The 16,250-nt window shown below is 38.4% G+C and overlaps 1 protein-coding gene across 1 annotated transcript in view; it reads right to left on the bottom strand.

The window, feature by feature from the left end:
• LOC146453314 (dystrobrevin beta-like) overlaps positions 1-16,250 on the bottom strand; it is a 50,471-nt gene that overhangs the window by 28,682 nt on the left and 5,539 nt on the right. Inside the window, exons 5-14 of the mRNA XM_085096768.1 lie at positions 15,172-15,385; positions 14,496-14,581; positions 13,435-13,514; positions 12,419-12,496; positions 9,229-9,346; positions 8,502-8,556; positions 7,184-7,223; positions 6,633-6,704; positions 5,656-5,786; positions 467-604 (exon numbers count right to left, since the gene is read on the bottom strand). Coding sequence (XP_084952894.1) covers positions 467-604; positions 5,656-5,786; positions 6,633-6,704; positions 7,184-7,223; positions 8,502-8,556; positions 9,229-9,346; positions 12,419-12,496; positions 13,435-13,514; positions 14,496-14,581; positions 15,172-15,385 — 1,012 coding nt within the window. The remainder of the gene's footprint in view (positions 1-466; positions 605-5,655; positions 5,787-6,632; positions 6,705-7,183; positions 7,224-8,501; positions 8,557-9,228; positions 9,347-12,418; positions 12,497-13,434; positions 13,515-14,495; positions 14,582-15,171; positions 15,386-16,250) is intronic.

The raw sequence follows: 16,250 nt of genomic DNA on the forward strand, positions 1-16,250 counted from the left end.
AGGTCCCGCACAAAATGATGCGTTTTTTGGACTGGAACCGATGTCTTATGACGCTATTTACACCACCGTCTTCACAAGTCCCGTTTTCACCTGTCCACACTAAAAACGAAGTGTTTTCAAAGCGGTACGTTTTCAAAAGGGTCCACTTATCAAACCGTTTTCGAAAGTCCCCGTTTTCATCAGCGGTTTTGATCATTTTAGTGTGGGCGTCGACGATAGGCGAAAACGTATCAAAAAGTATGCGTTTCCAAACGAAAATCCAAAATAACGTCACCGCAAATCAAAACTTGCTCAGCGTAAAATGGCTGCAAAAATTGTCGGTAGTTAACGATTTGAAATCGCATTAAAATCGCCCAAGTATTCGTTGATAAAATCTCACTCAAACGGCTGATGGCTAATTCGACCTAGTGGACAGCTTCTCTCAGCGAAGCAGACCCGTTTTTAACGTATTTCAAATTTCGCTTACCTGCCATCGATGTCCTCTCCTGACTTGTTTGGATTTGATGGAGCGATGGACGGCTCAGAAAAAGACTCAGGCGAAGCAGAGGTAGTGACATAATCCACGTATTGGTTCGGCCCGGAGAGATCTGACGGCAACGGCGGACTATGAAGCAAACAGAACGAAATTTAAAATTAAAGGGACTATGTCACCCCAGGCGCATGCGCGCGTTGATGAGAAGCACTTTGAAATCATTTACCGAACTTTTTCAAATACCATAAGAGTAATACCATAAGAGTGAATATATGAAAATTCAGGCATATGAACTGCGGAAGAAAGAAATAGTGAATGATTATCACAGACTTGATAGCTCAATTGGTAGAGCACTGCACCGGTATCGCAGAGGTTATGTATGGGTTCGAATCCCGTTCAAGCCTGATTTTTTTTCCAGGCTTTCTTTTCGCAACTGTTTAAGTTGCGTATATATCTGCAATTATCATTCCCTCATTCATTCTTCAAATACTGTCGGAGAGTTCAGGAAGCTGTTTTTATCTGTTTGAATCGCACTCAACTGGTTTCACCTTCAGTTATATAACAATACGCAGTTCTTGACTAAGTAAGAGGGATGCGCGAGAAAACATTTGGCTCCCAAGCGTTGAATCTGTCTGAAATCATCTTCGTTTTGAATTCTTTTGTTTGTGTCCTAACCTTTAAGTCCGTCGACGCAATTCTAAAGTGCGATCATTCAAATGAAAGCCACTGATCAGTAGTTTCCCTTAGTACTACTACAGATGCTTTACAAGATGGTTCTAAATTTTGAGCCTGTGGACGAAATCCTAAAGCGTGATCATTCAAATAACCCTTTAAAACCCAACAGTGACCTGCATCAAAATTCTTCCAACAACATCACTAATTGGCGATAGAAACAGGTTATGAGAAGAAGGCAAATGATCACCCTTGACGTCCTGATGTTTAACAAATTCTCCCAACGTTTGTCATAACAAATGTCTGTGTACGTGTGAGGAGAATTCAGTGCTTGTTGATATTGGGGCCAGTGTTAGAGGGGAAGTATTACACGAATTTAATGTAATTTCAAAAGCCAAACATGTTTTGGTCTTTCAACAGAAACAAGAAAATAATTGTCTAGTTTTGTTATGAATTATCACCCCAGTGCAATAAAACTGTCGATTAGTGCCTCTGCCCAGAGACAGAGTAGGTCGGAATGGATTGACACTTGAAAAATGTTAGGCTAGCGTTTGGGTACGAGGACTGATATCCATTGGGTGACATTCGAAGTTTAGGCTGATGTGGCAACACCGTGCGGACAAGCGCAGTGCACTTGTTTAGAAAGTGGTTTCGAGTAGCAGAGCATTGTGCAGTTAGGCCGTCATATTTTTTTTTTTTAAGTCCTGGCCCCAGTTGGTCAACAGCGGATAACGTTATCCAGCGTATGAAATATATTGGTTGGAGTACATTAGGACGGACACAGCGGTGTTTCTTTGCTCATGAGCGAACAACTGTTGCTCATGCTCTAGGTATGAAAATCAAAGAAGCAAATAACCTTAGACATAATCCCAAATATCACTTCATTCACCTGTTTAATTTACGAGTTCGCTCACAGAGCGCTTTGATTGTTTAAATAACGATTTTGCTCAACTTGCGAAATCTGTGGTTAGAGCTCAAAAATTTGAAACTTAAATTTAGACAAGAGAACTCCACGTAACGCTTTGCGGGGTAAATTTTTAGTTACGTTACTAAGGGAACCGCTCCATAATGCATGCAGTTGAGAAAAATTATGTTGCAATTAGTTTGATGATGACCATAAAAGGGTCATATACTGACTGGAGTATCAGCAGAAAAACATTATCATTGTACTGAAAAACGATAACGTCTGCACGGAAACCTTACTAGCAAAAGCTACAAAAGCAGAATTTGAAAAAAAGTCGAATAGAAGTGATGAAGTAATAGGAAATCAACGTGTAGTTGGGCCTTGGTGTCCCAAACAGCCAGAAAAAAAAAAGACATAAAACGAGCCGTCGGAGGGCGATTCAAATTTGTGACGGTTTACTTCAGAAGAGCCGCACGGCTTATTGTCAATTATTAAGCTCGTCTACTGCCGCTAAATAATATCGATTAGGGACAAAAATGAGAAAAAACGCCATATTTGAGTAAAATTTAAAGCTACTGTTGCCTAAATCGTTGTAACATCGTAAAAATAAAGCCTTGCAAGGAACAGGAAACAAAACCGATCCAAAATCGAAAAAAAAAATCATTGAAATCGGAAATTTAGAGCCAGGCAAGAATACAAAAACTATACCTCGAATTGAATTTTCTGATTCGGCAAAAGGTAAAAACATTACCGTTGATCAAATATTATTGCACTTTCATATTCCAAAATAAAACAAATTGGTTTAAGAATGTACCGCAGATGGCCGCGAAAAATTACGGTCGGAAAAGGGAAGACAACCGCGATGTGGATTCAAATACAAGTTAAAGTTGAAAGGTTCAGGTTATCAAGACGGTCTAAAACAGTTGCGTTGTTTCCAAAAGAATAAAAGTAAGCTTATCTGCTCATGAAACTTCAACAAAGGTAAACAAACGCGCCAAAAACACAGAACAAAAATATTACGTTAAGTTTGAAATGTGTTCTTCCTTTTCAGCGACTTATTAAATTCTGTGTACAAAAACCCAAGCAGTTAAAAACAGCGTCAGTATTTCCTTACTTTGATGTTTATAACGCTGTGCAAGGTGGTTCTAACTCTTGAGTCCGTGTACGAAATCATAAAAAGGTGCCGACTACGCAATTTAAAAGTATTGAGCAGTTATTTCCCGCGGTGCTGTTTATAACGTTGAACAAGGCGGTTAATTTGAGTCTATTGATAATTTCTGAAGTGTTACTCTTTTGAAAAAAAGAATGTCGAACTGTACTTTCTTTTGCTGTGGTGTTTCGCTTTCTCTTTTTTCCACAAAGTGGACTTTTTTACGTCATTTGCATGTATAGTCTATGCAGTTTGGAGCTCTTAAAGGTAAGTTATGATCACTTACGTTGAGCCTTTCACCCGTACTCGCATAGGGCGCGTAAAAATGTAGCAAGTTTGACGAGCGTTCGGTTTTAACGTGATAAACAAGCGTTTCTCTCTTTGAGAATCGGTGCTACTGGCACTGCTTCTACTGCTACCATCACTCTTTGAGATGCTTCCGCTAGACGTGCTCTTGTTGGAACTCATTTTAGTTTGCCGTCGCCGCAAAGGCGGGTCTTTTCGATGAAACCACCCAGCGAACTGCAAACTTGTTCGCTTTACGGTCCATTTGGAGCCACAGGAAAGCAAATGTGATCTTAAAAATGGGATTATTTTGTGCTTTGATCCGCAACAGTACACCAGCAAGAAAAAATGTCTACTGAGTTGGGGAGTTAATAATTTATATACTGTTTTTCAAGATCGCAATCAGTCGCAATTAATTATGAACTAGATTTTGCCCAATCGTGGATGATTGAATTTACCAGAAACAAATTATCAAAAACACAAAAAAATAACAAAATATGTCTTTTCTGACATTCAGTTTTAGCCTGGTGGATTACGTTATTCCGGTCGACATTCAAAACGTTCAAGGTTGACTTGTCGTTACCAATTTCGGTGAATTAATTCATAACAGCCTAAGGTACAAAATGCCTTAGACCTTACCTTAAAAAACGTTAGTTAAATTTTCAAAAGAAACCGCAAAGGAAAAGTTCAAAATACTAAGGTAAACAGTTTTAAAGAACTGTTTTTCCTCCTAGATAATTTGAAAGAGCACGCGTAATAATTGGGAGGACAATTCCCAAATCCAACTCTGCAAAATTTTGAAAAACATCAACCACTTCCTGAAAGGATAGCTTTAACTTGAATGGCCATTGAAATCGTTAAGTATGAAACGATGGCCTGACGATTTCACTCACGGATTCAATTAGAACCACTCTGTACAGCATAATGGAGATTACTACAAAATGGATTAGTGCATAATGCAATAGGCCATTTTCGAGTTACTGTGAACCTCACTGTGAAAGCGAGGCTAAGTGCAAAACTTTTCATATGAAAATTAGTTTTGTTTGAAAAATGAATGAAAACTTATTTTCATAACGAAAACTTTGCACTTAGCCGCGCTTTCACAATGAGGTTCAAAGCAACTCAGAAATGGCCTATTCCTGACTTTTGATTGGTTTAGCGGCCATAGGATATCAGCTATTATAAGATGCTCGCGAAGTAGCTGCCATTAAATCGTCTTCTGAGTCTTTCTCGCACAATCAGCAAGATCTAGCAAAATTTCTCGGCTGTTTTTAGTAAAACAATTATTCTACTCTCATACCGGCCACACAGCAAAATAAAGAATACCGCAGGAAATTACTCCTCGTTATAGCTTTCACTTGAATTGTCAAACTTTAGGATTTCATTCAAAACTACGCGTACCTTGCACAGCCTGACAATTATCATAGAGTTTTAGGAATTTATCAAGGTAATTTGAAATTTCAACGTAGGCAAGTTGACGAAACACCATTAGTAATATAGCCAGGTTTTAGAGTCTTGTCTATTAAAATAGCGAAGATATAGTTCCGTAAATTCAGGAATTTTTGCAGACGAGCAAAACTTGCCTATTTTCATACGAACGTCCAGAAAATTTTCAAACTTAAAGCGGGGACACTGTCACGTAGGAAGAACTTGAAACAAATGGCCAAAGTTTTCAAGTTGTAATCCATTTCCATCCAAGCCTTCCGTAGCAAAAGAAAATAAATACTAGCTTACAGGTATGTATATTCGTAGGGTAATTGCTAACATTACAATACTGAATCATTCTTTTAACATTTCCATCGATACAAATGTGTTTTTTCGCTATTCAAAGACACACTAAATATTTTACACTGTCCACTAAGTTATCAAAATTAATGTAATATAGAAAATGTAGTTTGTATTGTATTTGACGTGCAACCTGGATTAAGCGGTCACTTAGCTATTTCCAGTGGGTGACCGCTTAATTCAGGTTCGACTGTATAATATCGTTGTCTGGCAAAATAATGTCTGATTTCCAAGCACTCTCTTTAATTTGCAGTTATCTTACAGTATATGATGATTTCATAATTATGCTGTCATCTGTGGATTTAACACGAACCTGCAAAGGTCACGGATTCGAGCCCCGTTCAAGCATAATTTTGTCAGGCTTTTTGAGACTTAAAAACTACTTACACAATATTTGTAACATCCAGGGTCTTGTTGGGTTCTGGCTCTCGGGGGAAATCCGGCAGTGAAGGGCGTTTCTTTCGACCACCTCCGCAGAGAAATTTGCTTCGGAAAGAACTGCCTCTCTCACCAGCATTCTGAAAAAGGTAAAAAAGTGGGGAAGTTTACGACCTTCAATGATCAACATTTCATTTCTCCTAATAGTGCGAGAGCTGAGAAGTGGATAAACAATGCAGCAACATTTCCTGATGGAATTGAAGGCCGGATGTTAAAAATCTGATAAGTCTGAACTAAAACAACAAAAGCGATATAAGATGCGCTATACAGTAGGTCGGTTATACACCAAGCACTTCAATTGGTTTCATTTATCTCATCATGAGAAGGAAAATTGGCCAAAATTATCCACGAGAGTCTAGTCACTGGGATGGACTGCTTGAAGAGACAATGACTGATGTTTCAACAACCTAGTGAGTGGAAGACATTATCAGAGTCACATACTGTAATAACTTCTGCTCGGGAGGTCAAAACGTCAGACAATGTCACCTCAAACAGTCCTTCCCAGGACTACACTCATCCGGGTGATCATAGTATGCCTTCTCATCAAAAAATACCTGCATTCACTCAGTCAATAAATAATTAAACTAGTAATAATCATGGATGAGTAAAGTGCGTTCGATCTCATGGCATCCAGACCGAAGCGAGTAAACCCGCGGGACTTCACTTAGCCAGCGGGATTCAAAACTCAAGGGGAGCGGTCAGCTAGTCCAAGATGGCGCCCAAACCCTGAAATCGCACAGCATCCAGAAAGAAGCAACACGAATAGTACGCGTTCTCCTAACGTCGAACGCAATAAATAAATAAACATTAATAAACAACAAACAAATTAATAAGTTAATTTGATAACTACATGCACAGTGTATTAGTTTATAAATTTAAGAACAAATTAACTAGCAGTATACACGGTACACATGTTCAAATCTTACCCAAGTCGAGTATTCCCTGACATCATGCCCTTGTTTGTGGCCTTGAGAAGATTTGCCTCTCCAGAAACAATCCTTTAAAAGATGATTGCTGATTAATTTTACCAATGCATTGGCGGCCATAAACGGGAAATAGGAGGATCAAGGCTGGCAAAAGGGCTTAATTAGCAGCCACTGTAAAGGGCAAAGATCCCACGCTTCTACGTGTATGTAGTGGGCGCGGAGTGAAAGTGTAGAGTAAAAACAAATGGCTGGTTTTACCAACAGAGTTGATACTGTAAGGTAATTTGGCCACCATAAAGGGATTTGAGTGCTGATGTATTGATCGCTAGCCTTTCATTAATCGTTCTTGAAGCGCCTAGTGTTCTCAATTCTCTTTACGGTGACTAAGGTTCAAAGAGGTCTGCATTCATTCCGGTTACTTCCTGTACCTCTGTATCCTTAAATGTAAACGTACGTTAAGTATTCCCCTTGCATTTAAATACAAGCCCATTTCTAAGGCAGTTTGTCGACACCCACTTTCTAAACTTCATTCCAAAAAACAACAAACTCACCTGACAAAGAGTGTAGTTGTAACAGTGCAGGCACTTGTACCTTGAACAAAGAAAACAAACAAACAAACAATTTGGTTTTAGTAAATTTCAAAACGTCTAATCTTTAATCTGATATCTCTAATCTTTATTAAAAAATTAGACACAACATACGCGTGGCTTTACAATCAATGAGGAACCAAGCAAATTACAGATTACAAATTAAGTTTAAAACATCAAGAAATATACCTAAAAAGGCATCTATCCACAAAAGCACGTTTAAACCGTTCAGTTTTCAATCTAGGGGACCAAATTACCTTACAGTACACAAAATTTAAAGGTAGCTGAACTTCCAAGTTTCTGTCCCCATTTTTTTCTCCTTCCCCCATCCTTACAAATCCTGCTTTGCTCTGCACCCAGTTCCCACCCCCTCTCTTATCCCCCCTCCCAAGTTCCCACTCCATTCTCTCATTCCTCAGTTCTCACTCCCTTCTCTCATCCCCAGTTCCCACCCCATCTCTTATCCCCCCCAATTCCCATCCCCTTCTTTCATCCCCCCAGTTCCTACCCCATTTCTCTTTCCCCCAGTTCTCACCCTCAACCCTTCTCTCATCCCCCCCATTTCCCAGCCACTTTTCTCCCAGTACCCACCTCCCAATTTCCTCTGGGTCTCTTCCCTTTCCTCCTCTTTCTTACCAGTTCCAGCTCCAGCCAATCCCCTACCCCTTTTTGCCTAATTCCCTTTGCCCAAACGCCCAACTTCCTTTCCTCCCAGTTCCCAACCCTTATCTTTGATTTCGCCTGGTCACCTTCCTCTTTCTAGCAGTCACCTTCATCTAATTATGCATATAAAGTTTCCACCCACTTTGCCTCATTTTTCCTATCCTTTCTCCCACTCCCTCAGTATATACTCAATCTCATCATACATGTATGACTTGTATAAGTTTGGGTTTTCATATTTTTAGCAGAATGCTACCATACACACTTGTATAAGTAAGTACTTTCAAATGATACATGTTGTCTCATTATGTGACTGGTGTAGTGGATACCGGTAGGCAATAGCCCATGGATGCAATATCTGTTCATTAAGGAAGGCTAAAATTCAAATTCTACGGTGGGCTTGAGGACCCCCTTCTTTTAAATTTCAATTTGTTAAATTAGTTTCCTTGTTGTTGCCACTTTTCAGAGGAAATCAAATGCACAAACCTTTTTTATGAATCTGAGTACCCTCCCCTAGGCTCGCCCACCATGTTCCACACATGTCCCACCCTTACCAGTCATGGGAATAAATATTCTTATCCCACTGTTCAAAGTATCATGGCTGTAAAATATGTTTAGTTACCTGAACCCAAATATTGGCCTTTTCTTGCATATCTGACACGCAACCTGATGTTCACCTAGAAATCAAACAAACATTATTAATCAATTTTGAAATCCACTAGAAAGTGAGATGCATGATGCAATTTAAGTGCCTACATGTAAATGGCCTGTAGGGTCTTCGCAATTTTGTTGTTTTCGAAGCATACTGATAACTGTCTGATATTTCTTCCCGTTCTGACCTTTTTCCCAGTGAAAATTTGGTTCAAAGTTCTTGCTTGAGCAATGTTGGCTAAGTGCTTGCGATTTGGTGTCTGATGATGCCACCTCAGGAAGGGACCATTGAAGCTACCTGTACATGTATTGTGGTTTTATGCAATCAGTCATAGACTACGCTGTAATTGTTGCGTGTTTGCTATCTGGCATGATATCTCAAACAGTCGATGTGTAAACATGAGTACAGAGAACTTGTGGTGGTTCCTTGTTGGGGAAAAATGCCGTGCCTGAAATGAAATTATGACCTGACTGGACCCAAGGTTGTTTTAGGCTTGATCATTCGGCCAATCTTGAAGGGTGTGGTTCAAGCACAAAACCAAATATTCACGACATGGTAAAAATGGATTTGAATATTAGGGAAATCTGGGGGGACCCCTACATGCATCTATGTTTCAGAAAGTTACAAAATGCAGAGAACCCTATAGACACTTCAACAAAATGCTATTATTGAATATTATACATGTCACATAACTTACATTTTGCAGCATTTGCCATTTTCTGCAAGGTTCCAAGCCAGACATAGCACAATGGAGCCTCACTACCCATGACACACTCCAGGAAATGAAGAAGTCCTGTTTCATTTTGTTTTAGTGGCTAAGAGAAAATGTAAAATGTTAGTTGCCCTTAAGGTGGTACTGGAGGCTAATTTTCGCATTTTTGTCACATATCTACATGAATCATATTTGTTGAAATACTTGTTCAATTTTTATCATATGTTCACATGTAAAACGTTTATGTATGTAGTTCCTGCAAAAAACATTTTCAATATATAAGAATGAAAGGAATTTGTGAAATTTGAGCTCTCAATGGGCGTGGTTGATATCTTCCCAATTCGTGTTTTCGAATGTAGCTTAAAGAGAATTCATTCCACTTATTTAAGCTTGGGCCATCTGACACATATCATTAAAATCTAAACTTTGGTAGGAGTACGTCACAGAAAAGTCAAATGGAAACGAATTACCACTAGAAATGTCATCAATGCACCCTTTCGAAATAGGCAATGAGGCTATCTGTCTCGCATTCGCAGCTATCTGACGTACTCGCACAAAAATTTTCCTTCACTAATGTAGTTTACGTCTGCCAAGTTTCTAGTCCAGGCTATAAATCAATGAAGAGATATTGCACTGATCCAACTCCCACCTTTCTATCAACATGTATTTTTTTCTCAAAATTGCGCTGGAATCGTCAAAAAATCATCTCGAAAGCTTTCGTCGGCTTGGATTCAATGGCAGCCATGTTTTTTTACGCCTGTAATAACAGTTTACAGCGGTAAATCATCAAAAACGGTCCTTTTTAGGCCCTTTCTTTCCTTTTTTGGGGTGCTATTTTTCCCGCGAAACCAATCAGGAGAAGCGATTATAAACAATGACACCTCTGGATAGCAACGGCACCCGCAACAGAACCCCAACAGTGTGACGGCGTTGAATCAAACAGGCAAACACGTGTGATCGAAGAAGCTAGTTTAGAGAGGAAATATACGTTTAAAAAAAGGGAAAAGTATAAGTGATGCCGCCAAGAAAGCGGTGACACACTATGAAGGAGAAGTCCGAAAAGGCTAACGAAGCTTGTGGTTCAGGATCACAGTCGAGGATAGAGCTAGATTTTGATAAGTTGAGGGAAGCTGGCTGGAGAATCACGCATTTCTCTCCTGTTTTCTCCTGGCTTCGAGATCGCCGTTAGACTGCGAGCAGTCTCTGTCTTCTCCTAATTTTTGGAGCGTGCATCTAGCGCACGATAGATCTAGCGAGCGGCAAAGCCGCATAATTTTACCGTCACTTTTCGTGCGTGATATGAGGGGGGAAAGTACGGCTGCTCGCAGTCATAGATCGCCGTTCGTTGGATTACACAAGGCGACCCGTATCCGTTCGGCGTTTCAGCAAACCTGAAAGAAAAATATTGGAATAGCGTGTGCTGTTGGGTAGTTGGCTAGGTGGTGAAAATAAGAAATAGCGTTTATTTGTAAAATTATCGCGCCAAGAAGCGAATTGCGATATTACTACAAACAATATTAATCATGTAATAGACTGCTGAGATGTTCAAATTACCGGTTTTGAGGAAATTTCCGGCGTCAAAAGCGTCCATGTTTCCATTTCCTAAATTGTCACCACTGAGTTGATCGCAAAAGATGATGTCTTTAGCGAAGACAATAATTTTATTTCATCCATCTAGAGATCCAGAACGGTCTCATCTTTCACGTAAAAGAGAGCACTATTGACAGATCTCTCAACATCATACTCTTTGGGGAATTGTACACGAAGACAACACAAGGATTTTCGCAGTAGGCAGTCCGTGTTTTTTTCCGCGAAAGACCCCATAGAAACCAAACTTCTCTCGCTTATTACTCGTGAACGCTTCAGTCTTGATCTCTGAAATTTGGCGTACATGTCCCATTTTAAGTAATCTCCCATATGTTTAAAAAAGGTCATGATCCGAAAGATCCGATTTAGCCTCCAGTACCACCTTAAAATGGCTCCCAAAATTAATTAAGGTTACCCGGTACCTTCAGAGGTGTCTTCAGAGGTGTCTCGCATCCAAGCGATGTAGCGCGTCCGGTTTAAACTGTAGATACCTGAACCCTTATATCAAATTAAAGCTTATAGAGCTGGCTATCCAACTAAACCAAGAATTTTGAAATAAAATGAATTGCCGAATTTTTAGCGCTGTTTTCTCGAATAAATTTTTTTTCACTTGGAGGAGCCACTTCAAAGAGCTAAAACTCAAAAGGAATTTGTTCGTTTCCCTTCAAATTTGGACAGTAGCTAGTTTAACATATAAACAACAAAAACGTGTCTGCGAAGTTTTTCTTTTGAAATATTTTTTCTCCGAGAGTGATTTTTGTACGATTACTCCACATTTTTTTCATCCTATTTCGAAAATGCTCTATAACTAATTTCACTGCAATTGAATATGCCAAAACGCAGACACGTTTTTTTAGCACTTTGGGTCCGGAAACTGAGGAGCAAATTAAATTAGCAAAAAACAAAATTCACTTTGACTTGTAGCTTTAAAAAGGTGATTCGGATGGGGGCAATTAGAGGTCGTGAAAAATTCGACAATTTATTTTATTTCACAATTCTTGGTATGGTTTGATAGTCAGCTCTATAACCTTTAATTTGATATAGGGGTTTAGGTATCTACAGTTCAAATAAACTGGACATGCTACATCCCTTAAACGCAAGACACCTCTGAAGGTCCCGGGTAACCTTAACCTGTTCACAAAAAAACTAGTTTGACCGGTAATTTGGCCACAGTAAAGAGATTCGAGTACTGATGTTTGTAGCATTAGCCCTTTAACAGAGCTTATCCAATTTATGACCACTTGAAAACTTGGTGTAACTTTATAATTCATACTAGCACAGTAACTCAAGAATGGTAACGACAAACTCAGTGTGCAAGGATGACTATTACAATGAAAGCAGTTGCTCAAAACTTCCCTATTTTCCTATCAGTATGTTATGTTTTACCAGGCTGCACAATGTGGTTCTTTAAAGGACATCCTAAGGCATGCCTAGCCCTTTAAATCTGTACAAGGTGGCCTACTGCAGATTACTTTCTTTCCAAACATGCTATGAATTATAAGAGTGGGCTACATTGTACATTCATGTCTTTTGAGGCTGTGGAAGAAGTTTTCAATTCAAATCATTAATAGCCAAATAAGCTGCTCACCCCTTCAGGTTTGAAGAATTTAGTTGCCATGTGTTCAGCAAAACCAAATGTTGGCGCCTCCCCAACTGCAGCAGGAAGCTGAAATAAAAAATTAAATAAAGTACAGTGTACAGTAGGTACAGTCGACTCCCGATAACTCGAACCCTCACTAACTCGAACCTCATGCTAATTCGAACCAATTTTCTTTTCCCTTCAAGTCATTTTCAATATAATTTTACCCTCGATAACTCGAACTCCCGATAACTCAACCCTTTTTCAATTACCCTTGAAGGTTCGAGTTATCGGGAGTCAACTGTAATTGAACGGTTCAGAGAGGTTTTGATTACAATAATTTACTGTTTGGTAAAAAATTGGTTACAAGGTACTTTGTGGTGAAAAATACAGTACTGGTCAAAATTAATGTACTGTAAGTTGACAATCTCAACTTGAAACCCAATCCTCAATGTTTCTGAGGATCATGAATCCAGTTTGAAGGCTCAAGTATTGAGTTTCGAATTTGAACTCACCAGTTCAAAAGAAATTTTTGAGAATCTTGAATAGGGATTTCAAAGAAATGTTATGTTAGCAGGAAAAAGAGAAAGGAAATCATCCCCAGCAAGATCGAAATGTTTTTCTGGCTCTCTCGCCTGCCACAAAATAATGTCGGAACTTGTCACCATATAATTATGCAAGGTGGAAAAACTGTTATCTGAGGAGCTGAAACATGAAAATAACATTTATTTAGCACATATATTACTCTGTACTTTTACAAAAAAGTGAATAATGCATCATGTCACGTGCATCACACGCCATGCACCATGATCCCAAAATGATGACCTTTTGACCACCAACTTTCATTACACATGTACATTTACTATCACATACATGTACACATATTTAATATCTTTCTGTATAAAGAGGGAGTTAGGTATGGTGCATCTGTGTAATTTAACACAAGGTAACTGAAAAGGCAGGAAAAAATTACAACCGACTGAATGAAGACACATAAATTACGTGATGTGGCCAAAACAACTAACCTGGAGCAACTCTCTAAGGTAAGCTTCAAACTTAGGAAAGTTCAACAGGCCACTGTCATCTTCTATCTGTGAATACTGGTCTGGAAAATGAGACAAAAAGCAAACTCACAATGACATCACAGTAAAAAAAACTCACTATGTACAGGTAAAATAATTCTATATTTCACATGTAGGTGGAAAGACTAAGAAATGGATTCTTGGAAGCAAAGCACTGCAAATTTGCAACAGCACCGTACACTGACTTGGCCTTCATTGCAATTTTTTCATTTCTTGTTAAATGTAAATATTTTCAACGTGCCCTCATGAAAAGTACATTGTACATTTGAGTAAGCTGTACATTCTTATGGCAAATGTTTTTGCGTTTACTGGATGAATTTCTTCCTTTAAGATTTCACAAACATTTAATATTAAAATTAAAACCTTTGAAAAGAATTTTTTTGACCATGTTGATCTTAACCATGGAACCAAGTTGAACTGAGTTAGTACAGACACCAAAGGGATATGGAGAAGTGTCCATATTAAGCTGGCTCTCAGAATAAACATCCCAGATAATATATTATATGTTTGTTAATAGTCACATGTGACTAAGAAGCATATTTATAAATTTATTATTAATTAAAACAACAGAGCAATGTTTTTACAGATCTTAACTGTTACCTAAATCCAAACAGAAGAAACCTTAGCTTACACTCATTCAAAAGTCTCTCACTAAAATTAAAGTTCTCACATTACTTCAAATGCAACTGACAACATGTATAGTATCATTAAAAATAGCCTTTGCTCTGCACTGACATTTTAGAGATGTAATCAGCGCCCATAATGCAAAGTTTACTTAAGTTTGTATGACAGCAGGTTACTGAAAAGTGTCCATTGTCCGGCTTATTAAGCCGATTAATGTACATGAAAGAGAACACTATGCACATGTCTTGAGCTTTACATCACACAAAGTTAACACAACCGTCCGTAACAAGTGGGTGTCCCTGTTAAGCAGGTGTCCATAAAGTGTTGTTCTACCGTAGTTCAGCAGATAGAAATAAAAGAAGGTATTCTTGACTACTTACATCTCAGTTTGTCCACAAGACGTCCAGCACACAGCGTTGAAAGAGCTGTCTTGACTGACAACACTCGGATCCTACCAATGGCATCACTACAATGAGACAGAAACAACAAAGGCTTGATACATTTCCACCCAGACAGCAAAAGAATGTAATTAAAAATGTTTTGCCACTGAACTTGAATGTACAATGACGGAAGGCCAGCTGGAGAAATGATCACCTTCCTTCCATCAATTGTTAGGTTCTGTGGGGCATTGATCATTGGTGGCCTGATGGTAAGTGCATTGCAACGAATGTGATACAGGGGTAGACAGATAATTTACATGAAGTTTCATTAATACTCATGCATGTACATGTACCTTCTCTATGGCATTGGTATTGAAGGTAACAAATTCTAAGATTGCACTCTGATCTAATTACACCAAAGGACTTTTCAAGGACTTTCAAGGTCTTGAATAAGAATTTCAAATTCCATCTCTTTCAAACTTTCTTAATATACAGGTGTAATTATTATAATTTTTGTCTTTTTAGACATTGATTTATCATGTTATAATAACGGAAGAATAATGACTGTACAGCCATGTAGATTTACATGTACAGTTGTATAAATACACTGTAATTAACAGTAGAACCAAACGTATTCCAAACTTACAGTCTACATAAAATATTTGCACTGCATTACCTGTCATAAGCATACAAAAGCCAGTTTGTCACCAGACTTATTGAACGCTCAACATCAATGTAGTGAGTTGTGGGCAACCTCTTGTTCAAGGCATAAAAGATGCTGGATATGATTGCTTCCAGTCGCGTCTCATGCAGCTCTGTATTGTGATCTAGTGTGTTGAGTCCATTTTCCCGAAAAGCTTCAATCATGTTAAAGACATCAACCAAGTGTACTGTGAATGGCAAATATGAAGTTCAAAAACTCATTAATGCATGTAGTTCATACAAGTACCTGTAAGCCCATTGACCTATCAAATGGTCAATAAAACATCACATGCAGCGGTTTTAAAACCCGATAAAACCTCCTCCTTATTAGTATGCAATGTTTAATGTTTTTCTCGTATGCTATTATTTCCAAAGTTCGCAAAAGCATCATTGTTATGAACTCTCTTGACACACAAAAAAACTTGCAGTACATATTTTATCGGGTCTAAAACCACTCAGCTGCGCCTCATGGTTTTAAATCCTGATAAAACACTACTGCTTGTGTTTTAAACATTACATAAAAGAAAAAGTTACAGTATTTACAAATTAAATCACATTTTTTTCTAAAATAACACTGTTACTTGCTTAATCAAGTGTACAGGGTTGTCTAGTCTGGTGTATATAAAAATATAAGGTGTCTTGTCTTTTTCCCCTCTCTTCTATCTGCTATCTCCTTTGCTCTTTTTAAGCATCTGCTTGGATAGTCAAGGATGAACTACATTATTTTGTAAGTGGGTCTACACTGAACTCGTGAAGACCTTCATTTGACCACACATTAATTTTTATAATGGGACAGACACGTGGCTTGTTTCAGTGGCACAGCTACATGTACATGTACATGTATACACTGAGTGCATACTCTATGCATCTTGGATGTTTTCACTATCCAACTCAATCAAATTTAATGTACAGTACTGTAGTTTACATGATGTACCAGAAAGGTTAGGGTAATGTTGCATGGTGGGACAATTTCAAACTATATAATACACATACATGTAGTCTTTTGCATATTCTAAGTTAACTCAAATTCAGATTAAGCAATACACTTTCCTT

Source organism: Pavona decussata, unplaced genomic scaffold (assembly GCF_977016875.1).
Source record: "Pavona decussata unplaced genomic scaffold, jaPavDecu1.1 SCAFFOLD_338, whole genome shotgun sequence".
In the NCBI taxonomy this organism is placed as follows: domain Eukaryota; kingdom Metazoa; phylum Cnidaria; class Anthozoa; order Scleractinia; family Agariciidae; genus Pavona; species Pavona decussata.